Source organism: Colletotrichum jinshuiense, chromosome 7 (assembly GCF_051148585.1).
Source record: "Colletotrichum jinshuiense chromosome 7, complete sequence".
NCBI classification, from domain to species: Eukaryota; Fungi; Ascomycota; class Sordariomycetes; order Glomerellales; family Glomerellaceae; genus Colletotrichum; species Colletotrichum jinshuiense.
This window is the reverse complement of record NC_139314.1, coordinates 2,232,556-2,255,939: the sequence shown is the minus strand read 5'-3', so window position 1 is coordinate 2,255,939 and position 23,384 is coordinate 2,232,556. Positions and strand designations below refer to the sequence as shown.

Here is a 23,384-nt window from a genome sequence, read left to right as displayed (position 1 = left end):
CCACGCTTTCTGACAGCTTCCCAAGGCTCGCCGTGTCCAAACTCTAGTGGCAAATGCTGGCAAATGCTCCTCAGGAGCCCATCGGGCATCCCTGCACCTGCATGGATAAAGGGAACCCTGAGTAATAGCCACCGGCGGACACATGCACTAAATGATCTCTCTCCATGAGCAGGGTTGACCCGATATGTTCAGTCAACTGAGCAGAGGCACCTGCTTGCCACCCTTGATCAACAATCTCACCTCTCTGATTCATACACGGTTCATATACCGTTTCTTGCAGCCCGCCAGTGTCGATTTGTATCAAGAAAATGTGTTGATTCCTGAATTGCAACCCTCAACCATGATTATCTCCAGTTCTACCTGACTGGTGTCCGATACTCCAGTTGCATAGCTCGCTCCCTGTCTGCTGAATCCACCCGAGGCAACATTCCGGAGCCTTCCGGAGCTGATCCTATTCCGACAGTCAACCCCATTGTTCGGGTCCGGTCCCATCTCCAACGCTTCTTTGTTGAATTAAACACACGAAAACATTGCTTTAGCTCAAACCCACTCAGTTCAAGGCACCCCGCTCTAGTCCACCAGTCGCCGGCCGGGAGGCTCAACGCCAGTGCTGCGTGTGCCCGATACACCTTCCTTCTCCATCTCTTTGACGTATCCCTCCCAGATCCCAATGACCTCGTCGTAAAACTCAATGTGAGAGTCGGCAAGACCACCAAGCTGCTTCTTGAACTCGACCCTCTTGATCCGCTCAAAATCGGCAACCTCCTTGACCACCTCGTCATCAAACATTTCGCTCGTCTTCTTAGCTCGCTCCGCCTCCGTAGTAAGCTTGTCAATGTTCATTTCTAGTTTCCTCTGGCGATCACGGCGAGCCTGTTCGTGGTCAACTCCCCGTACGTCCTCGAGCTTGCGCATCAGTCTGCCGCTGGCACCTGAAAGACCACCCGAACCTCCACCGGACTGCAGCATGTCTCTGTCGACAGTGTTCTTGTTAAGATACTCTGTGAGTTGCTCGTAGTCCACCTGCTTCTGCTCTCGCGCCTTCAAGAGGCTCTTCAATGCTGTGCTGTAGGCCTGCATGTCCCGGAGACTACCAAGATAGTCTGAATCGGTGACGTCCTTGAGCTTTCGCAAGCCCATAGCAGTGTCTTCGATCGAGTTGGCAAAATGCCTAACCTCGTTTTCGACACCTGGTTCGAGTGTGATGAGCTTCTGGAACTGCTCTGCCAGGTCCTTGAAGTCCAGTTCAAGGTCGTTCTCCCGACGGGCCACCCGCGCCACCACCTTCTCGATGTGGGCCAAGTCTTCATCAAGCTTATCGCTTCTCTCTCGAACTTCGAGGAAGCGCTTGTCATGCTTATGGGCCTTGGTGAATGCGTTGAGGAAGCTGTCGGTAAGGTTGTCGAACACGCCGCTGCTTCCGGTGTCGCTGCTCTGAGATCCTCTGGTGCTGCGGCTGCGCATCGTGGCGTTCCAGTCCGGGCTTTCGAGGAAAATATGGAGGATATCGGCTCGGCGAAGGACCGGATGGAGGGAGAGACGGTTCAAGAAGCGCTGGAGCGAATGCGCTCGACGACTGGTAAAGTCCGAGCCGAAGCGGTTGCCACTGACATATTCCATCCGCTGTTTGTCGGGAAGGGGAGGGACTGCGGCGGTAGGATAGTCTCTACACAGTGCCTTATAGAGAAAGACAAAATCCGTAAACCGCCGTCGGACTGTCGTTTGTGATCTCTGGAAGGAGGGGAACGTAGTCTGTAGGAGCTCATGTCAGCGCGCAAAGCCCTGGTCCGAGTAGCTCTGTAGCTGAAGGTTACAACGCAATTTTCGATGCCTTACGTTGGTGGTAATCAGGTACGAAACGAAAGTGTCCTTGGAGCCGTCGTTTTCCTTGAGCGGCTCGGAGACGACGCTGTCTAGCAGGTCCCGGTCATCGCTGCCGGGTGCATCGCTCTCGTAGGCATTGTGTCCATTCCTGTCAGTGTCGTCATGCTCGGTAGCCGTCACTGAACTCGAGCTCTCTGCAGCAGTGTGCTCGTCGGTGTTCCAGGACACATTGGAGAAGTCATCTTGGTGTTGGTCGATAACCGCCATGACGTCCAGCTGGCTGAGCGTGGGGTTACGTCGTCGTTGGGATCGGTGTCGTCGCTGATTGTATTGGGGAAGCTGGATACGGGGATCGCGCAATGAACCTGTCGGCACAATAAAAGAATTGCCGTTGCCGCCGTCCAAAAAGGAAGCCCGAAGGTTTGAGCCTCGATCGTCGCAAAGGATGGGAGTGGCGGAAAGAACGTCTTGTTTGCCGGACAATGGCTGGAAGTGTCGGCGGTAGTGGTGGGGAATGGACAGGAGCTGCCTGTCGCTGGACCATGAAGGTGACGCTGCGAACGTAGTGTAGCTGACCTGATGCTGCTGGGCGGCGCGATAGTGGGGGGATGGAAGGTACCCATAAATGTGCCAGGGAGCGGTGGGCAATGAGGTAACTCGCTAGCAGCAGGGCATCACTGTCAGACCTCCGCTATGACGAAGCCAGCCAGAGCTACTGCAACCTCGAACACACACACTCACACACTCACACTCGAGAGCGAAGCCAGGGGTCACCTCCTGTCAGGTAATTGCAACCGTGTTGAAAGCTTGGGCCAGACTTCAGCTGGAAGAAACTATTCAAACACTTACACATATACACAACGTCAATCTGTATTTTACAAAACTTGATGGCAATGTACACAACGACCGCCCTTGTGCAGTAGTGGAATCTATTTGCTTCCTGAGATGAATTTCTAGTGACCTGTGCTGTTCCCTGGGTGTCATGAACCCTCTTCTTTTAGTACACGCTACCCAGCCCTATGCCATACACGTCTAACAAAGAAAAGTAAGTGCTTGTCTACAACTATGAGCGATCTATTTGTCGCTCTTCTCCGCCTTCTTCTCAGCCTGCGGCTGTCCATCTCTCGCGGCCAACATCTCCTGCTCCGCCTCCTTGGCCTCTTGGGCCTGGCTTGAGCCAACCGCCTGTGCATCGGCAGCCTGGCTGCTCTCTTCCTTTTCGTCAATGTTGTCAATGTCACGAGGGGTGGCGAATCCAGTGCTGGCGTTCTCAGCGTTCTGGCTGTTCTCTTCGTCAATGAGCTCCTGCTGCTCCTTGAGAACCTCCAGGCGCTGCTTGTTAGTAGCAGCGCCCTCGGCGCTGTGCACCTCGAGCGAGATCTCGTGGAAGAGCTCATCGGGGATGGAGGACAGAACACCAACGAGCGCCTCGACCTGGCTGTGTGCGGGCACCTGGCCGTACATGTAGGCGTTGCTCAGGACGAGCAGCGTGGACGGGACGCCGTCCTTCAGTCTCAGATCAAGCCACTGCTGGAGGTACTCGCGCATTCTCGCGGGGGAAACACTATGGGTGCGAATTCCACGACTGGCACACGCCATCTGCAGTTCGGCCACGGTGAGGCTCTCAACACCCTCGTAACTGATTTGTCTGTCGTCTCTCTTGATCTGACGCATACGGTGGCGGACCTGATACCGCAGCATGTTGTCGGTGCCGAACGTGTTCAGGTTCATGTACCTGCACATCGAAACCAGCTGGGGTCTTGACAGGTTGTCCAGAGTCAAGTCATCCTTGAAGATCTTGCAGACCTTGATGACGTCCTCATGAGTCGGCGATTCGCCGGAGGATCGAAGTTTCCGGAAGAATGTGGTAAATGCCTCACTCTGGGTGGTTGCAGCAGTCAACGGCAAGCCAGTCTCTTTAAGACTGGACCGCAAAAACTGACTGACTTCTTTGCGCGTCGTCCTGAGAGTGGTCGCCTTGGCATCCTTCGACTTTTGACCCTCGTATGTGCTGGGCAGCATGTTGGGGAATAGTCGCAGTGCGACGGGAAGCAGCAACTCGGCAAAAGGGACGATGACAAAGACGGAAAACGGCACCAGGCGACCGAGATCCTGAACGGTGCGTTGCAACTGTCGGTTCTCTCTCCGGCTGAGCTCGTATCCAGCGGCCATCTTCAGGGCGAGTCGGGTGCTGATCTTGACCTCGGTGGCAAGTAGCTTCGTTCCGTCCCAATAGTGGTGAACCTCCTTCTTCACCTTCTGCCACACGGTCAATTTCTTGTCTTCCTTTGTGCCTTTCGTCTCGGCAGCACTCTGCTTCGCAGCTGCCAGTTCCGACAGCGAGGCATTTGAGTCGGCTTTGTCTGCTGATGCTGCATCCTTGGAAGCAGATTTCTCGCCCTGGGCCGCATCCTTGGAGCCCTGTGTCGCCTTTGATTCGCTCTTGGCCGCCGAGGTGCTATCCTTGAGCAGGGGCTTCTTAGCCTCTTCGACGTTGAAGCCGGGCGGCGGGCCGGTCGGCTGGCCGTGGTTGTGGTGGTCGGTACCCAGGTGGCGAACCGGGACGAGAAGGGCGAGGGCGGTTGTTCGTCGAGGAAGGTGCCTGGCGTTTCGGCCGAGCACAGCTGGCGAAATACCGAGGCCGGACAGCGCACGCGCTGCAACGTGTCAGAGAAAAGATGCAGAGTCGCGCAGCACAGAACAACACAGGGCATCAAAGATGATAGAGTGAACAGGAAGCAGATGCAGGAAATAGGCTTACCGTTGCCCAGGAACGGGTTAGCAATCGCCGCCCGACGAGCGACACTGGCGGAGGCGCTCATTCTGTAGCAGTTGAATTGCAATGTAAGGCGGGTTGGAGTGGATAATGTGCGAACTACCGAAGAACAGTGAACATGGGCGATGATGTTGAGCGGGCAGTATACTACAACTAAAGACAATGATGAAGAAGAGGAAGATGTGATGCGAAACGATTCAAGAATTCTGGGATGGAAGGCAACCGATCGCATCAAATGGAATGCCACCACGACTTGTCCCTGGCTTCCGAAACCACCCATGCTGGGGGGACCCATGGGCCAGCGAAAACGGCACGTGCAAGATCACGGGGTTTTGCTTCTGGCTCTCGGGGTTCGCTTGCAGACAAGCACCGGAGGCAAACTGGGTAAGCACCAGATCCCGGGCACGTTTGCACCCAGGTACGTAGCTGGGCTGAGCCAGGACCACTTGGACAGTCCGGACCCCACTGTTTGCGTCTCTCCCAGGAGCTTCATTCGCCCGCCTGTCGCCATCGCCACATGGGTAGCAGCAAAGCAGCAAAGCAGACGACAGTCTCCTGTAGATCGGTGGGGCACCCTGGACTTGGCTACTGGCAGCTCGATTTTCTGGCTGCTGGGCTGTGTGTATCACGCCTTTTGCCCGTGCTGGTGTCGGCCACGGCGGCGGCGAAAGGAGCAAGCCGGCACGGATACCTTTGCTGCCATGGCCAGGTCCGCCTGGACTGAACCTGACCTTGTCGAGACCGACATGGGCTTTCCGGATGGCGCTGTCTGGAGGGGCCAGATCGGCGGTATCGGCCAGCTTGCGGGTGGCCAAAGTCTGGCAATTTAGCACATCCTCTTGACAGACGTAGCCTGTAGACGGCAGACGTACGCTCGTGTCGTGTCCTCTGCACCGTGTCACTGATGGGTCAGAGTGAGAGTGAGAGAACAGCCGTCCTGGCCTGTCGTCATGATTTGTCCCCTGCAGGACAAGATGTTGCCGTGAACCAACGCGGGATAGGGCTCTCTCTTTATCGACATCAAGCCTCGCCAGCCACTCATTACTTTCTAATTAGGAGGCTGATGGCACGAGACACCAAGCAGAATAGGATCGATGATTAATGGTCAGACGTGCGCGATCGGAATGTGATGCGGTGACCATGATGGCTGGCGCTGGTGGCCGCCGCCTCAACAATTATGCTCCCTAAATTTTTCTAAACTCCGCTCGACAATTTTTTGGTGGGAAATCACAAGCCCGCCATTCGAGGGGGGCCGGGGAGAGAGGGGTGACGGTCCTCTGGTGCTTATTGTTACGCCAGCTGGCAACGAGCTTAGGGATTCACCTGACAACTGCAATGTCGAGGGGTACGTATCTCATTTCCGTGCGTGCTATCTTATCCCTCGAGATCGTCAGAAAGTGATGACACACTCACACTGTGTCTTTCTGCCTAGTGTACCCCGGACTTTAGAGCTTGAGACCGGCCATCGAGGGAACTACGACGCTTGGTAAAGGGTCCAACAGGCGTCCTTGGACCGACCCACACCGAGGATGCCAGCCCATTTCACCACTCGCCAGTGGAGGGACGGCACCAGCAGGCGCGCACTGCCAATCTCTAGCCAGAGATCCGGCCTTCGGCCACATGCGCAAAGCCCACACGTCCTCCCTCAACGCCCATCCGTCAATCGCCCGATTTCCAAGCATCCACGTCCGAGGTGCGCGCCAGCACCCCCGTCATGCACCTGGCTGCATCCCACCGCCGCGGTTCTGCGTCCGCTCGCTGTTCCCCACCCTCCCTTCTCGGCATTCTTGCACCACCCTCGGGTGCTCTCTCTTCTTTTCCTTTTCTCCTCCTTCTCCCCAGATTGTCGCTACATATCAACGTCCGTCTTCCCCGTATAGGCCATGGATTTCTCCTAAACTGCCCCCGACCACGATCCCGTTAGGGTCTCGCGATTCCGACTCGTCTCTCTTCCCCCGCACGTCTTGGGGCCAGAGCCAAATCACCAGCCAATTTCGAAGCTACTTCTGTTACGTTACTTATCAACCCCCTCCTCCGTCACTCCGAAGTCAACCACATATCTGCGCCATTCGCCCATTGAATCGCGTATACTATGAGACTCCGCAAAGCTGCCCGCGTCATTCTCGTCGGTGCGCCCGGTGTTGGAAAAGGAACGCAATCTGAACGGCTTCTTCAACGATTTCCGCAGATCCAATCTGTCAGTACGGGAGACCTGCTTCGCAACAATGTCAAGCTCCGGACCCCTCTCGGTAAGTGTCATATGCTGTGCTCCGCAGCATTGCTCATTAGCAAGCGTATACTAACCTACCGTCATCGCAGGCATCAAGGTCGAGAAGACCATGAAGGCCGGTGGTCTGGTTGCAGATGATTTGATCATGCGCCTGATTTCCAACGAAATGTACAAGAACGGGTGGCTGCACAACCGCGGGAGACCGCAGGTCATGACGCTCGCCTCTTCTGCGGCCACAGCTGACTCCTTCTACGAGGAGCACCTGGATGACTTCGTCACGGCCTCGGGAGCCCTGGAGAGCCATGCCCCTCCCGAAGCTTCCGATGATCCTTCGGCGTCCTTCATCCTCGACGGATTTCCCAGGACGGCAGCCCAGGCCGCGACATGCGACAAACTCATCCCGATCAACCTGGTAGTGTCCTTGAAAACCCCATTCAATGTCGTCATGGAGCGCATTTCCGGCCGCTGGGTCCATGAGCCATCCGGCCGTGTGTACAACACAAGCTTCAACGCCCCGAGGGTCCCGGGCAAGGACGATATCACGGGAGAGACTCTCACACAGCGCCCGGATGATACTGAGGCGGTGTACAAGGAGCGCTTCCGCAAGTTTCAGGAGACCAGCGAGCCCCTACTTGAGCACTACGACAAGAAGGGCGTCCTCTGGGAGGTTGAGGGAATGAGCAGCGACGAAATCAGCCCCTTGCTATTCGACGAGTTTGAACGGCGTTTCGTTCATTGATTTAATCTTCATCGTTGTTTTATCTACAGGAGTTACACGTGGTTAAGATACCTCGGGTTGGCCAGAAAGACCCATGGCTAAAATCGGGCAGGTCGGACGGACGGGCACAAGCCCAGGACGGTTGCAGCGCACACATGTTGTAGCTCGAATATCGGTTGTTATCATAGGTACTTTTATCAATGTACAAACAGTTCATTTCTACTTTACGAGCCGTTCCGTGCGCTCCGGTGGCATTTCGCATGATTGATGTGCACACTGGGTCTCGCATAGCATGTCCGAATACCTGTAACTTGTTCGCGGGGTAATAGCCATCGCGTAGCAAGGGTGCCTTGTTGTTATCCAAACAAGCCAAACTGCTACGGCGGCAGTCTGTTTATGCGTTTGAAGCCCGGGCCACCTCTTCAGGACCTTGTCTGGTTACCTAGACTAGTATGGTAACCTTCGGACGCCGGGCGGCGACCCACTATATCGGCGGTTCACGCCTCGTGACGTCGACAAGGCCGGAGTTAATGCATGTCCCGCAACTCGCTGCGGAGGAGGCAACGGGGTTACGAACAATACACCGGGTATCATATAGAGCTGCAGCTGCGATAATGTTGAAGGTCTGTCATCTTCTAGGTGTGCCCTCGTTGGTTTGATTAATAGTGCTTGGCAACAGCTGACTTTGAATGAGGTAGGTCAGTATCTCGTTGGTCTCTTGTCTAGAGTCACAGGGTTGGATTCAGATATATATTACGACCAACCATACCATAAATTCGTAGCCCAATAACACTTACACGGAATTCATCAACTTCATTGCCCCTCTTCTTCCCACAAATCGTCATGTCTCAACTCCCTCTCGGCCGCTATGCAGAGATACATCAGTATGTCAATCTCAACGGACCAGGCGACTCCCGTCCAACGGCCCTCCAGATTGTCCAAGATGAGGGCCTCGTCGGTCAGCTCGAGGACAAAGTCGCCCTCGTTACAGGCGTGTCCTCGGGCCTGGGCTTCGAGACCCTCAAAGCGCTCGCTGCGACAGGTGCCACCGTCTACGGCACGGCGCGAGACCTCTCCAAGGCTCGCAGGACACTAGGCGAGGACCTTGCTTCATCGCCGAACGTACGGCTCATCGAGATGGACCTCGCGAGTCTCGACAGCGTAAGAGCGGCGGCGGAGGATATCAGAAGGCAGACTGATAAGTTGAACATTCTCGTCAACAACGCCGGGGTCTTGCACATACGCGAGGGGCTCAAGACGGACGACGGGTTCGAGATGCAGTTTGGCGTCAACCACCTCGCACACTTCTTGCTGTTTCTGGAGCTCAAGGACGTCATAGCCGGTTCCTCGACTCCGGAGTTCAACTCGCGCGTCGTGACCGTCACTTCCTCGGGACATCGTCTGCAAGGAGTGAACTGGGGTGACGTCAACTTCTTGCGTCCGGGGACGTACGACGGGTACAAGGCCTACGGGCAGTCCAAGACGGCCAACATCCTCATGGCGAATGGGGTGGATCACCGCTTTGATGGGATCCACGGCTACAGCGTCCACCCGGGCACGGCGATGACTGGCTTGCAGGTCGAGGTGAAGGAGCATATGGAAGAATTTAAGAAGGACAAAGCGGCATGGAAGACGGCGAAAAGCCCCGCGCAGTGCGCCGCCACGATCGTGCTGGCTGCGTTGAGTAAGGACTTTGAGGGTGAGGGGCCGTTGTATCTAGAAGATTGCGAAGCTAAGGGGGAGACAAAGGAGAACCTGGGGTGGGCAGGTGAGGGATATGCACCTTGGGCTTGGGATAGGGCCGAGGAGGATCGACTGTGGGAGTTGAGTTTGGAGTTGGTTGGGCTAAAGCAGTAAGGGGGACTTGAAGCACAGTAGCCCAAGTATTTAGAGCGTAATCAAGCTGCATATCAAACACGCTCTGCAAATACTCACTGTGATAAGACACTTTCCGAATTGTTTTAAAGACAAACCGTATTCGCATGAATATGGACATTAGCGCGGAGTGTCGGCATCAAGTACCAAGTGCCCTTCCCTTCTGCTTGTGGTCACCTTGCAAAGACATTTTGGTTACCTGTTGTGGACATCTTACTCTCCCACTAAGTGCAGGATGGAAACTTGTTAGCCCATCAGCAAGTCTTAAACTTCCTTAATGATAGCCCAAGTCGGCTATTCTTCCTGACTACTTCGTGCAAAGCGGTAGGCCAGGGAGCATTTTAAAGGAAAAGCAAACCATTTGAGCAAGTCAAAAAGTCCAGAGTAAAAATTGGAGCGTTGAAATCGGTGACGGCTCCTGTATCACAACTGGCCAGTCAAAGATCATTTTAACACTCTATCGCAGTGACCATCTCACCAATCACTTTCCCTCGCTGCATTATACATAAAGGAACTCAACAGCACCTTCTATCAAGAACATGGATGTCTTATCAAAAAGCGGAAAGGCAGTTATGATCCATAATGCCTGCAAGCCACGTGACCACGTCGGGGTTCATTCCGCCGTAATAACGTCGGAAATCCATTACCGAACCCGAAAAAGGCCCTCGTCGACGGGTGAGTCCGTCTCCCCATGGAGAGACGTCGGCCCTACCAACATCAAAAGCCCGCAATGACTCCGAGAAAACTGACCACTTCTAACTCCAGTTACATCCCGCGGGTTGGGCGCTCCGGGGTTTGGCCGATTGATTTCGCGTAACCTTCAGACCACAAGACCTCATTTCGTACCCCCACGCCTAAAAGACCGGCCGACGTCCAGCCAACGTCACCTAGCCAGCCCTGATACAATATCTTGCGGGCGTCTCTTCTCAAGGAGCAGCTTCGTCTCGAACACTGAGACGACCGACTGCAATCACATCCACGGTATCCGTATGGTCGACACGGAAAAGCAATTGCGACACCCATGCCCATGGATACAAGCGCTTAGCGGACTGTGCATGGAGACGTCCTCCACATTTCCTCCGAGTACCAGCCCGGACGAACTCCCCTTTTCACGCAAGGCGGGAGGATGATCGATTGCAGCCCAGCGGGCGCCAAGGTTACCACTGCGCAGCCCCTGCATACGACGGTTGCAAATGCCGAAAGGGAGCACTGAGGAAGCCCAGCCTGCTGCTAGTTGCTTCTTGCCCACAAAATGCACGAAATCTTGTTCTTGTCTCGTCAATCGTCCGAAAAGCAGCCGTGAAGGGACACTTTACTGGCGCGGGAGGACAACACATTTGCATGAGTTAAATTTGGACCTCTCCGTCATGGAGGTTCAGACCACATTTTTATTATTTCCATGGTCACCCATGCCATTAGTTCCACCACTACACCGGCTACAGTCACATCTTTAAATCACTTTCCCGGTGCAGAACACTGAGGATAGGCTCGAGTAACAGCGCGCCCACCACCCGCTGCCCCTGTCCGGGGAACGCCCGAGGCCTTTATCCTAGCTTTTAACCGTCCCGCAATCGAGAAAAAAAGCAGTTGCCCAGGTTTTCCCAGGGCAGAAGAGAAGAACACGAGTGGAGCGTTTGGCAACGCTGAGGCGACTTTGGAGCCGAGTTTGAAGGGAAGGGGTGAGCCGACCAAGAGCACATCCTCTCCACGTTGCATCCCCTTCTCGGACTCATTGCCTCCAAGGTACCGGCTGCTACCCTCTCTCGACTCCCAACCCTCAAGCCCCGCGTGTCTATTTGCTGTTTGCTTTTTTCCCCGTCTCCCGCTTCTGTGCCAGGCCTATCCTCTTTCCCTTACATGACTGTCGATTGATGAGCCTTTTCCCTACTGTGCTACTATATTCATCTCATCGGCATTAAAGAAGAGGCTGTAGCGACGGCCTGTCGTTTCATCGAATCCTAAGCGGGACCCTGCATGCATCAGTGAGTGCTAGGCGGACTGGGGACAAACAACCCAAGAAAAAAAAAAGTACAGAAAAGCGAGCCGAAGCGAGGCCGGAGATACTCAAGCAATCTTTTCAGTCGCTTCCGCGCCTGCGGCCGGCGGGACTGCGATGCCAATATGGAGGAAGAGAAGCACAAGTTCATAATCCCGATCCACGAGCGCCGGCAACCTGGGACCGTCGACCCTATCTCACCAACACAAGAGGCACAATCGCCAATAGAGTCGCCCACGATACATATCGAGTCGTTCCCCCAACAGTCGTTTCCTCAGAACGCCCATCTACGGGATGTGATTGATGCGTCGCCGCCATATCCAGAGTCAAGGATCAGCTCAGAGGCGCCAGTCGCGGCACCGGCCGCACGGCATGTCCCGGCTCCGGCAGAGGCGCCATCCGATCCTGAACAGCAAGGGGCGGTAGCAGGTTGGAGACGGAGGTTCGAGGGAGGCAGAGAAGCTAGTGGAGGGCCGAGAAAGACGATCCTGGGCCTGACCGTGTTCCGGTTCTGGGCCGCTGTCGCACTGGGTGTGATCGTCGTCGGCGTTGCCATCGCTGTCGGCCTGGCACTGGGACTGGCTAACCGGTACGTCTGACGAACGAGCTACTTCTCTTAAATCTTTTTTCATCTCTCCTCCCTCCTTCCTCGACCGTCCTCGTCTCTCAGCCCCGGGCTGACGATGCCCCCCCTCGCACCAGTGGCTCCGAGTCGTCCAACGAGATCCAACCCGTCATCCAACTCCTCGGCGTCCCCTCACCGGCCCCGATAAACCCGTACTGCCCGCAAGCGACGCCGGGCACCAACACGACCATCACACCGTACGACGCCTCGGGCTCTCCGATCCGCTTCAATAACGACCAGGTTATGTCGTTCGACGTGCTCTGCAACACCTACTACCCGCAGCGTCAGGGCATAAACCCAACCCTCCGCGACATCCTCGTCATGACCGTTCCGGACATGCTCACCTGCATGACGCTCTGCGCGCAGTACAACCAGGGGTACAGCGATGCCGTCGGCGACGACGTGTTCCTGGATGGCGGCGGGATCTGCATCGGCGTCGCTCTAATCAAGGGGCCCGCTCAGTTCTGCCACCTCAAGAACGCTACCGGCATCAACCAGACGGACGCGGCGGGCGGGTTCGACGTCGACTCGGCCGTGCTCTCGGGCGACTGGGCCAGCATGACGACCGTGGATCAGATACTGGCGTTTGGGGGCAACATCGAGGTCGACTCCAACGCGACGGCTACGACTGGTTAATGGGAAATTCGGGGTTTTCGAGCGCGGCGTTTACTTTTAAGGGAGGAGCTTCTTTCGGGGCGGGACATTTTCCTGTTTCCCTCATGAATCTTGACTCTGGGGGGTCGGGGCGGTGTTCCTTCGTTTCTTTGAGTCGATGAGAGATTATGGGAAACTCTCGGGCTCGGTCTTACGACCCACCGGGAATAATACTGGCGAAGCGTTGTGAAGGATACTGTTTCAGCGATATTGTGTTCGTCCACTTGGAGATGTCCTCCAAAAGTGCAATGCTTGGGAAGGTTTTTTTATACATATATACATTTAGAGTTTTTGCTTTTTCGAGAATGAGGAGGAGCTAGTCAGCTGCGAGTTGTCCGCGGACAGATCGGATGAGTCCTACGCATGCAACTTCAGGTCTGGAGTTCGCATTGACTTCTAGAGGGGTGCGGGAAGGGACATGCTCCAAGAAGAGAGCAGGCTGGTCAGGGCTGGGTCGTTGCGGCGGCTGTCAGAGGGCCAATTCATTCCGTCTGACTTGGGATCCGCGCATCCGCGGACAGACAGCGAGTATACACACGCAACAATGGGCGTAGGGAATATGTGCCGTGGGCACTAGAGACGCCAATCCACAGGATTGTATACGACATAAAATACTGCTTGTTTTGATTCCCTCATAACCTACAACAATCCTATACCCTTTAAAAGAAGATTCATGCCCAAACCTCGCTGAGAGATCATCATTCTGATTTCAACGCTATTTGCCAAATCGTGCTGCTATTGAGACGTTTCTTGCATGCATTCCCCTTGTATCCATTCATAGCTAATCATACCTTCACAACTAAGGGCACGCCGTATGCTCCGAGCGCTCCCTGTCACGGGAGGCACTCGCTTTCGGCCAAAGGAGGTGAAATGGAGCCTACTTTGCGCATCTGTTCGCAGTTCCAAGGCTAGTTGCGCCATTCCGAGCCGTTCTGGATCCCGGTAGGCGAGCCGTTGATGTTGCCGCTGCTTCCAGACGCCTGATTGATGTCATCGTCTTCATCGTCGTCCAACACGCGAGCGAGTTCATCAGGGTCCTTCATCTTAGCATCGGGGTCAACACCACCGTCGAACTCCTCAGCCCGGCGCTGGTTGTCCCTGTCAGTGTCAAGGACGCCCTCATCGGCGCTGACAGAGATACCACGAGCACCCCACTTGGGCCGGCTGCCACGGCGAGCCTGGCTGTCGTCCCCGCCGAGAGCCGGCGCACTCTCCTCGTCATCGGAGTGAACGTCAATGCGCTTGCCAAAGATTCTGTTAAGGAGCCAGCCGCGGCGCATGTCATCGGCGTCGACAATGCCGCCGTTGCGGAGCTTAACGCGCTGGCGAGTATAGTACACCCAGGCAAAGTCGACGTATAGGGCAGTCTGGACGATGCCAAAGATGACGGAGATCGTGTTCGGGGCCTTGTCGTTGATGTCAAGCTCTCGGGTAATCCAGCCAACGAGGTACAAAGCCCGGTAAGAACCGAGGGTAAGGAGGTAGAATGAGTCGATGACGGTCGGGACGGTGGTCTGGCGAAGCAGGAGAAGCTGGGGAAGGACGCAGACGGACTCGAGGATCTGAGAGAAGTCCCAAAGCCACTGTGTATCAAACATTAGCAAGAGAAAGACCGAATTTATGTGACCTAAGCTACTTACCACTCTAAAGCTCCAGTAGTTTTCAAAGATCAGCATAGCGAACGGAGACAGGAGCAGCGAGCCGGCCAAGGCGCCGACGCCGACCTTCCAGGAAATCTCGCGTTCCCTGGACCGGGGGTAGATCCATTGCATGGCCGCGATGATGTAGAAGGATGACGTTATGTAGAATATCTTGAAGATGAGGTTCCATGGTAAACGCTCGAAGAATATGTCGAGGTAGCGCGTGCAGAAGACGATGGCGTACAAGCCTTGGGTGATTAGAGATACACCTGCGCTTCGAGCATTAGTCTCATGTTATCCCGTCCTTCCGGATCTCGACCAACGTACCCTCGGCGCTTCTATTGCGATACATCGCAAACATCAGGATGCATTTCGACAGAAGATGGGAGACATCTCCTAATATCCGGAACACCTGCATAGGAAGTTAGGGGGCAGTTACGGGAGCGCCTAACCGCGTATGATGACTCACGTTCCACGCAGTCATGATGCTGGATGGGAAGTCGAGCTTCCAGCGAGGTCGGGTAGTTGTGATGGGACTCGGGTGATGCGATTGCGACACACAAACAAACAGACGGACGGGAGGGAAGGCCGCTCCGCTTCACATTACACACAGCGGCGAGCTGCCCACGGAGGGAATCGATCCAGATGTAGCCCGGTCGAGCAGGCTTTAAAACGAAACTTGGAGTAGATGTGACTGAAGCAAAGTCAAGCTGAAGCTATTTCGAAGTGGCATGCGGAGGTGAAGCTTGCAGTTCCAGGTCCCTTGCGGTGGACGGAGATCCAAATCCAGCCATACGCCGCGGGTGGCCCGCCCAGCCTCAGTAAGAGCTGCCCAGCTGGCCTTATCAGCTCGAGCCTGAGTCTTATCCGTGCTTGGAGAAGGTGACGACAGCCTGGCCCCCAGCCACGTAGTACCATCAGGAAGCACTGTAATTGGCTCAATTCTGACAGGGTCGCTTGTGTAGCTCCCTCTCGGGGATAGCGCCATTGGGACATGTGGGTTCCCCGGCCGTTGCCTGCTGCGCGGGTTGCGAAGCCCATGCCAAATCGAGAAAGGCATCATCAGGCGGGGTAAGAGAGGGATGCTAGGTATTCGAGTCAATTTGCTACCTAGGGAACCGTCTGCTTGACCAGGTCAATGGCTTTTCTGAGGACCTCACGGTCAGACTCGAATGTCAGTTTTTCCACGGCTTCATTGCAGCTGAAGAAGCTCGCCATAAACTGTGGTTCTCCTGGCGTCTCCCTTGTTGCATGTCCCCCTTCAACTGTGGCGACGTACCACCATATCAGTTTCACACCGGCCCCTCTATCAATGCTTCGCGTCGTCAACATGAAGGGTTCTGTTATCCCACGACGCGCGGCTGGAATGTCTGGGGCATCAGCAGCGTCGTCCGGCGCAGGTGCCCGTGTGGACATGTTGACAGGCAGAAGGCTGCAGCGGAAGCCCGTCTCCTCCAGCACCTCCCTCACCGCTGCCTCGTGCCTCGACTCGCCGCAATTGCGTCTCCCCTTTGCGAGAAGCCATTCGTCACGGGCCAGGTGATGGAGCAGGCAGACCTTTGTTGGGTCTTCAGACATATCGAAGACGATTGCGCCGCAGCTCTCGACAAAGGTCTCGGAGGGGTACTGCCTGATGACGAAGTTGGAGGTTGCCATTACCGTGGGCTCGGTACGCCTATTATAGGCACGCTTGATACAGGTACACTTGGTGAAATAGCGCAAGGGGAATCTTCCCGCAGAGTCGATCTAGCAAGTTGGTGTTGTATTGCAGAGTTGTCATGGACGGCTCGGCGGTGCTTAGGTGGGTCTTGATCTCTCTCGCCTGGTTCGGTGACCGACCGTCTACTCCGTAATGCCACCCGCCCTTTCCTCGCACCCGTCTACGGTCTCGTTGTCGTTGCTGTGCCGTTTTACGACGCTAGCCGCCAACGGTCCAACGGCATTTAGGAAGCACAATGAGACATCAAATCAGAAGCTTCATAATAAATTTGCAGGCATTAACGACGGCCGCCTTACTCCACTTACACACTGACCGTGCTAAACGCTCGGGATGAACCGAATCGTCGACTTGGACTTCTGCATAATGTGATATATTGGTGTTTTCTCACAGCCCGTCGATGCCGGCTTGGGATCTACCTATGGGCAACCCTTCTCCAGTCCCCCCCGCCCCGAGCCATCGCTCTCACCGACAAGCTTAAATTTACCAAGGCGCATGGCTTGGGGATAATGGCTGTAACTAGAAAGCAGGACTTAATAAAAATAACCCTGACCTCTTTTAAGGCGTCGAGATACAATCGAGCCAGGATGCCCAGAACTAGGCCATAAGAAACTGCCGCCAACACAAAAATAATTGCCCTGCTACAGCGTAATGAGTTCGCAAACGCCCCGCTACACGACTCGATTACTCACATCGTTTTCAGTTTGAAGTAGTACGACTCCAGTGCACAAGCGAATTGCTACCAGGACACGGCACAAGCTCACGAGCTTGGGGAGAGTTTGTGTCCTGCGCCTGTGCTAATGCCCGGAGCGATTATGGTGCCGGATTGGGCCCTTGAGCCTCATTTCCAAAGCACCGCCGTGCGCAGCAAATCGTCGTCAGCATATGCGCTGCGTCCCCTCGGGATGTGGGCGGGGCAGCAAAATTATGATCCTCGGTGTATTCGAATCGCAGTGCAAGTGCCACCCGCGATATCTTTAGTGCGGAGCAGCGGGACTGACGGCAATAAGCGCGTATTAGCACAAACGGGATATGACGCGGCCCAGCCGAAAAAGACAATGGCTACCCCCGGCTGTGGTAGGTTTGCACCCCCTCCAATGCGGGTACCTTGCCCCATCAAACCTGTTGATGAAGCTTCGCTGTTGGATGGGTGGGTGGCTGCGCGTGGCCGTTAGTGCAGTGCCGACAAGTGGGGTGGGGTTTACTGCCGAAGCCGTTAGGGGCGTTGGAGCCCGGAGGAGGCCAAGAGTGATGATCATATCAGGTTTTGTGCCTGTCTGCTAGGTAGGCAAGGCCACTCCGGGGGGGGGCTCTAAGGTGATGCGTCTTACGCATGCTTTTTCATGTTGGTTTGGGGCCTGCCACCCCCCGGCTGCCCCCCTCAACCGGAAGCGCCCATCCTTCGGTCGTCGCGGCGGTACGGTGGATTGATGGGGGGATGGATAGATATAGAAACCCGAACATCCCTTGCCTATGGGTTGTTTGGTTTGTTGACCCTGAACCTTTCAAGTATATCTATCTCTTGAGGACTCGCTTCAAAGTTTTCTCGATTTGGGCTGTCCACGAAAACGCGCCAATCTCACGCCAATCTAATAGTTCCCTGCTTTTGAATTTTTGCTTCAGGAACAGGGAGGAACATACTCGACGCTCTTACTCTTGGATGACGTTACGCCCAGCCAGGTGTGAAGTTAGATAACAGGCCACAACCGGATCCCCGAGAAAGCACGCTCCTCACAAATAACTCACCTGGAAGCTATTCTCCAAAGTCATCAACCTTCCTTACAGTTCGAGAAGGCAGGAATCCAAACGGGCGTCAAAGATGCATCTCGGACGCCTCCTATCGACGATCGTCGCCGCCGTCGCCGTTGCCCAAGCCACGCCGATCCAAGACAGAGCTCCGGCAGACACCGCCAACTCCGTCTTGGAGCGGAGAGAGACCGGGAAGAAGCACCCCAAGTACTTCCAGGAGGCAATGTAAGTTTGAAAAAATTTCGCCATCGTTACTTTTATTCATTTAAAAGTTCATCTTTCATTTTTCTTCTGTGACGATGCTTGCGGAGATGAGGCTCCTCTCCCGGAAATTCCGTCTCATCAAGCGAAAAGATCTGCATTCGTGTTTTTTTGTCTTGCTATCTTACACCCCAGCTAACCGTCCGCCAGCTTCTCGGCGCACTACGATGATCGCTTCGCCTCAAAACCATTGAACGAGACGGCGCAGCGAGACGCCGTCAGGGTCTTGATTCAGACCTATCTCTCCACCCTCCGCGACCTGGGCGTTCAGACATGGCTCATGCACGGAACCCTGCTGGGTTGGTGGTGGAACAAGCAGGTTCGTCTCTCCTTCCCCCCACCCCTATTTTTTCCAGCCCAACGATTGCCAATCAGCTCGGTGAACTAACGCGGGGACAGATCCTCCCCTGGGACTCGGACGCAGACGTCCAGGTCACAGAGAACGGCATCAAGTTCCTTGCCGCCTATTACAACATGACGACCTGGTACTACAAGTACCCTTCAATCCCGGAGGGCCGCTTCTTCCAGCTCGAAGTAAACCCAAACTACGTCTACGACGGCCAGGATGTCCTGGATGACAACAACTTCGTCGACGCCCGATGGATCGACATGGACAGCGGTCTATTCATCGACATCACCGCAGTGCGTTACGTCAAGAACCACCCCGAGGGCAAGGACGTGCTAGCCTCCAAGGACGGCCACGAGTTCCGCGACACTTACCTGTACCCCTTGCTCGACACCACGTTCGAGGGCGTAAAGGCAAAGATTCCTCACAAGTATAAGGAAATGCTTGTTGCGGAGTACCGGGAGAAGGCCTTGACGAACAAGGAGTTTATGCAGTAAGTTGCTGGACGAAGGAGGCCTAGGTCCATGTCACTGACGGATTATTCTAGTCACAAGTTCGTCGATAGCAAGATGGAGTGGGTCCCGAATGATGAGCTCTGAGCCCGGAGAGCGAGTGTAAGATTGTACGATTCTTATGGATGGAACTGCGAGTTTTGAGGCGTTCGGGTTGTGGGACTGGGCCCATTTCTGTGATGACAATTTGGGTCTCTTCATGTATGGCGTTAGGGGATACCCAAAGATTCCGGCTCGAAAATACGAGACAAAAGCACGAGGTGTGCCGTAATTGCAAGACAACTGTGCCTCTTGTGCGCGGTTGATTCTCTACTAAACTTTTATCTCCCCGCCCGTCGCCTTCGTTGTCTCCTCCAGTGCCATCTGCGATGCTGTCTTCATTCTCTCCAGCGTATCCGCAATGTGTGTATTACTCGCCAAGGGAGTACCCCTCCACAATGCGGTTAAGTTTGCCAGGTAAAGCATTCATCCGAACAACCAAGGGACATTTAAGTCCGGCCTCGCAGCAATGTGGGATGTCACGGGCCATGTCAGAAAGCCGCTGAGAAATCTGACATATCGACATATCATCCCGTCGAAGCACCTTGGGCGGCCACAGCTCGTTGATGGAAAGGATTCTGAAATACTCGCCGACGCGGGATGAGTTGGTACAGAACTCCTCGTGGAGGGTCTTGTTGCGGCACGGGTGACACGCTTTCGCGTTGCCCGGGTGCCGTCTTCCGCAGCGCGGACAAATCAAACGGCCGGTTGGGTACAATTCGCTTCGAATATGCGGAAACGCATCAACGGAGGAGATCTCATCGATCACAAGAGCGAATAGTGTGGCTATATCATCGGACAGTCCATCTGAAATCATGTTTATTAGCCGTCAGTCTAGTAATTTGTCCATTCATATAAGTGATGCCGGGGAAATAGGATGGGAAGGAGCAAAAGGTGAAATTCAAGTAAAAAAACGAAGGGGAGACCATTCTTACCAAGAAATTTAGAGCTTAACAAACCCTTCAGGTTCTCATCCGTTGCCCACAGTTTAAGGAAGAAGATCGGGAGGTTGCGAACGGTGAACTTCTTCAGCTTGAAGATCTCCTCTCCAACTTCAAAGTTGTCCAGCGACTTTAGTAGCATCCCAAGCTGCTCCGTCTTTGGTTGGTCGCTTTCGGTGATCTTATCGACCAGCGTTTGGCACCAACGAGAGATCCAGGGGGCAAGGGCCTTGTTGCATTGCAAGAAAATATTGCATTTGGACACCTGCAGGAGATCGGCGGTGCTGAGAGACTTGTAAATGTCGGCGTTCGTGTGGTGCAGGACTGACAAGATGCATCGAATGGCTTCCGCCTCAATCTCTGAACCGTCGTGAATGAATACAATCTTGCGTCCGTCGCACGTTGTGTGAGCGGCATCGATCAAGCCGGAGAAGACCGTTGAAGCAACCCTGAGGACCTGGGAAGACACGCGAAATGCTTTTATGGGTGTCTTATCCGTGGCGAGCACGGCGACCACAAGGTCCCCATCGAATAGAAGAGATTCAGGCGGGGTGACCGCGACCAGGAGGGCTAGAGCGCTCATGGTTGACTTGGACGCTATCTGCTGGTGTTGTTGCCGAGCATTTGAGTGACTGCGTCTGATTTTGTGACCATAAATATGGCGAGAGCGGACAGGAAGAAATGTGAAGAAGAAGGGTATATGCGCGTAGAGAGAAGTCAATGGAAAAGAAGGAGTGTAAAACCAAGTAGTGGAATGGAAAAGAGTCGTGGTTTCTGTCACATTTGAGGAGAAGCAGGAGCGGTCCAGGCGACTCGCACCTTCTCGTTAAGAACCTCAACACTGACTGAAGCCAGGGAATGACTGGATTGAAGCTTGGTCTCTTAGTGTTCTTCATTTGACCAATAGGAATACTTTGCTCTGTGTTTAGAATTGTGCTTAGAATGAATAACTTGATTAGAAACGCTGCAGTCTTTATATCATGATTCAGAACAACAGAAATAAAACGATGCTCCCACCTGGAGGCTTCTTTCTTGACCTGCGCCATTTTTTCAGTTATTGCCACGAGACAATAGTTCTTCAACATCACGTAACAGAACCCGATGATGGTCAGAATCGTCCTCGTTTTACTGCCGCGTCACTCTCCGTGTTTAAACTCAGACAAATCGGAGCTTCGGTATCGATGCTCCATTTCACAACCCACTAGGTTACCCTCAACCTTGTTCCAAAGACACATATCTAGACACATGAATACCGTAAAAGCTTTAGGATTGTATTGTTTGAAATTCTATCTGCTTCTTTTTTTAAATTGCCGCTGTGATATTAGGTCTAAAATGGCGCGGCGGCCCATTAGCTGCTGTATGCTTTTTAGAAAAGCGCAACCCAAACGCCAGTATCCTTGCTCCAACCATAGCTTGGCTATATTACCCCTGACTGGTTTCAGCTTCAGACTTAGTTGTAGAATCATCCGCAGTCATAGTCCCTAACTTCATGCCTAATACACCATCGATTGTGTTTGCTACCGCCTCCTCCAGGCTGCGCAGACGTTTCTTCAAAGGGCAGTGTTGGTCAAAATCACACTTATGGGTGCGCGTCATGTGTACCATATTGAATCTCTGAGCAATCTCGGAGATGGTACACATCCGCCATGCCTTTTCGTTCGGATAAAGCGCGTGTTTAGTCAAGATGAGTGTGCACTCTGCCACGCGTGTCTCCGAGCAACAAAAGACTGGAAAGTCACCTGCGCCAGGCTCCTCTCCGTCGCGAGGAAGACACTGCGGGCAATGCAAGGCTCGATGCCGCTCATAAACGAGAAGACATTTACAGCAGCGAGAGCTGTGCATCCTGCCGATATCTGATTGATTCTGTACCAAAGCGATGACAGTTTCTTGCAATAGGGAGTAAAGGCGTTTTGAAACTTGCTTCATCTTGCGACTTATGTACTCTAACAGAATGGTCAGCTTTTGAGTTGTACGTAGACACTTTCTATTGTTGTAATCTACTTACCAGTGACTTCTTCGGGCAAGGCGGCCAAGGTGTCATCTGCGTGCCACAAGTTGAAGTTGAAGTTGAGAGGAAGGCTTAGAACTGCCAATCTTGATACTCTCTGAAATGATGGGGCCTCTTCAAGGGCAGAAGTTGCTAGCAAAAGATAGCCAACATCACGACGCTCGATAGTGTGCTGGAAATTGGCGAGCCATCTGTCTACCCATGGGCTGAGGGACGCAGTGCAGCAGTATTTGTCGCTGTGCACCGCGATGGTTGCCAGACTCTTGGCACTCAGGGTGTTCCATTCGTCGAGAAATTTGTAGTGCAGGATGGACAGAATGACCTCCATAGCTTCTGTACTGTCATCTTGCAGGCTGATCTCGGGACGCGATCCACTCTGGGTCTTAGTGCCTTCCTCGAAGCCGGACGTGAAGAGAGCCTTGAAGTATGCGGAAGCGATCGTTAAAACTTGAGACGAAACGAGAAACTTCTTCCGAGTGTTGTCTTTAATGACCACAAGAGCTGCATCCCAGTCTGGATGTAGCTCTATGGTGACCTCATCTGCCATGACGGCTTCCGACATGGCGGTTGGGAAGAAATATGTCCTTTGATTTAGGGTTATGCCGGCTCAAGTGGGATGAATATGAAATAAGTTGGCGTGGTCAGGAAGGAAGTAAGGCGTCTGAGGTAGAGAACCTGGCATTAGAGTAGTCTTGGTATTGAAGGGAGTCAGAGGCTGAAAGCGGTAGGGTGTCAGAGAAGGTGTTACGGGGGGGGGTTCAATCCATAAGCTGAGGAGAGGAGAGGGAAGTTAGGGTGATGGCAAAGGCGAGGATAGTTACAAAGCGATTTTGATATCAACAAAGGCAGCTTGCCATAGGGAAGGTAAGAAAGTCTTCCCTCCCCCCGAGAATGGCACGATTTATGGACGCCTTTTTGTTGGTTCCTGTGGTGCGCCGACCATTTGTAGCTCGCGGTTTCTAATTCTATAGCTGGCGCTTTCATGAAATGTCAGACGGCTATGATCTGAGATTGAAGGTCAAGGTGGAACTGGACGCTCCGGTCACCCACCCTGGCAGGAGTGTTGCCTACGACCATGAGATGCGAGCTTGGCCACAGTGCCTGGTTGCTGGGGAATGATCACAGTGGGTTGCAGCTGTGGGATAGAAACTCAATGTAAGTAGCCGTCCCAAGCGTTGGGCTCTCTTTCAATAAAGTTTAAATATGCCTATTCTAGAACGGCAAACTCTCGATTCTGTCCATCGGGACCGTTATTCATGATCGTTGATTACCTATTGTCACACAAAATCACTTTAACTCGAGGGCGCTAGCTGATGCAGGTTCCAAGTGGAGCCCCCGTTCGTTGCTAGAAAGTCGAAAGCGCACGGGCCATTACAAGGATCCTCTTGTAGTGCAAAGAGAGGCGCGCGTCACGTCCGGTTCAAAGTACGCGCCCCTCCCCGACCTGATCTGGAGGTTGCTGTCGGCTTGAAG

The 23,384-nt window shown here is 54.0% G+C and overlaps 10 protein-coding genes across 10 annotated transcripts; 4 read left to right on the top strand and 6 right to left on the bottom strand.

Annotated features, from left to right (window-relative positions):
- Positions 1 to 570: 570 nt before the first annotated feature.
- On the bottom strand, positions 571 to 2,091 carry EsH8_VII_000589 (sorting nexin-4; the record flags this gene model as incomplete). The annotated part of the gene is made up of 2 exons (XM_083270722.1): positions 571 to 1,752; positions 1,837 to 2,091. The coding sequence occupies 2 exons, from the start codon at positions 2,089 to 2,091 to the stop codon at positions 571 to 573; spliced, it is 1,437 nt and encodes a 478-aa protein (XP_083128279.1).
- Positions 2,092 to 2,898: 807 nt separating this feature from the next.
- Positions 2,899 to 4,646, bottom strand: EsH8_VII_000588 (LETM1-like protein-domain-containing protein; the record flags this gene model as incomplete). The annotated part of the gene is made up of 2 exons (XM_083270721.1): positions 2,899 to 4,481; positions 4,586 to 4,646. The coding sequence occupies 2 exons, from the start codon at positions 4,644 to 4,646 to the stop codon at positions 2,899 to 2,901; spliced, it is 1,644 nt and encodes a 547-aa protein (XP_083128278.1).
- Positions 4,647 to 6,692: 2,046 nt separating this feature from the next.
- Positions 6,693 to 7,569, top strand: EsH8_VII_000587 (adenylate kinase ADK2; the record flags this gene model as incomplete). Its single annotated transcript, XM_083270720.1, has 2 exons — positions 6,693 to 6,849; positions 6,920 to 7,569. 2 exons carry the CDS (start codon positions 6,693 to 6,695, stop codon positions 7,567 to 7,569), a joined length of 807 nt encoding a protein of 268 aa, XP_083128277.1.
- Positions 7,570 to 8,391: 822 nt separating this feature from the next.
- Positions 8,392 to 9,405, top strand: EsH8_VII_000586 (uncharacterized protein; the record flags this gene model as incomplete). The annotated part of the gene is made up of 1 exon (XM_083270719.1): positions 8,392 to 9,405. One exon carries the CDS (start codon positions 8,392 to 8,394, stop codon positions 9,403 to 9,405), a length of 1,014 nt encoding a protein of 337 aa, XP_083128276.1.
- A 2,139-nt stretch (positions 9,406 to 11,544) lies between these two features.
- EsH8_VII_000585 (uncharacterized protein) lies at positions 11,545 to 12,680 on the top strand (the record flags this gene model as incomplete). The annotated part of the gene is made up of 2 exons (XM_083270718.1): positions 11,545 to 12,008; positions 12,122 to 12,680. 2 exons carry the CDS (start codon positions 11,545 to 11,547, stop codon positions 12,678 to 12,680), a joined length of 1,023 nt encoding a protein of 340 aa, XP_083128275.1.
- Positions 12,681 to 13,606: 926 nt separating this feature from the next.
- On the bottom strand, positions 13,607 to 14,822 carry EsH8_VII_000584 (ER lumen protein retaining receptor-domain-containing protein; the record flags this gene model as incomplete). Its single annotated transcript, XM_083270717.1, has 4 exons — positions 13,607 to 14,281; positions 14,339 to 14,607; positions 14,666 to 14,750; positions 14,808 to 14,822. 4 exons carry the CDS (start codon positions 14,820 to 14,822, stop codon positions 13,607 to 13,609), a joined length of 1,044 nt encoding a protein of 347 aa, XP_083128274.1.
- A 626-nt stretch (positions 14,823 to 15,448) lies between these two features.
- On the bottom strand, positions 15,449 to 15,994 carry EsH8_VII_000583 (uncharacterized protein; the record flags this gene model as incomplete). The annotated part of the gene is made up of 1 exon (XM_083270716.1): positions 15,449 to 15,994. The coding sequence occupies one exon, from the start codon at positions 15,992 to 15,994 to the stop codon at positions 15,449 to 15,451; it is 546 nt and encodes a 181-aa protein (XP_083128273.1).
- Positions 15,995 to 17,874: 1,880 nt separating this feature from the next.
- Positions 17,875 to 19,010, top strand: EsH8_VII_000582 (LicD family-domain-containing protein; the record flags this gene model as incomplete). The annotated part of the gene is made up of 4 exons (XM_083270715.1): positions 17,875 to 18,029; positions 18,216 to 18,384; positions 18,465 to 18,904; positions 18,959 to 19,010. The coding sequence occupies 4 exons, from the start codon at positions 17,875 to 17,877 to the stop codon at positions 19,008 to 19,010; spliced, it is 816 nt and encodes a 271-aa protein (XP_083128272.1).
- Positions 19,011 to 19,332: 322 nt separating this feature from the next.
- On the bottom strand, positions 19,333 to 20,486 carry EsH8_VII_000581 (uncharacterized protein; the record flags this gene model as incomplete). Its single annotated transcript, XM_083270714.1, has 2 exons — positions 19,333 to 19,769; positions 19,922 to 20,486. The coding sequence occupies 2 exons, from the start codon at positions 20,484 to 20,486 to the stop codon at positions 19,333 to 19,335; spliced, it is 1,002 nt and encodes a 333-aa protein (XP_083128271.1).
- An 839-nt stretch (positions 20,487 to 21,325) lies between these two features.
- EsH8_VII_000580 (uncharacterized protein) lies at positions 21,326 to 22,473 on the bottom strand (the record flags this gene model as incomplete). The annotated part of the gene is made up of 2 exons (XM_083270713.1): positions 21,326 to 21,846; positions 21,909 to 22,473. The coding sequence occupies 2 exons, from the start codon at positions 22,471 to 22,473 to the stop codon at positions 21,326 to 21,328; spliced, it is 1,086 nt and encodes a 361-aa protein (XP_083128270.1).
- Positions 22,474 to 23,384: the final 911 nt, after the last annotated feature.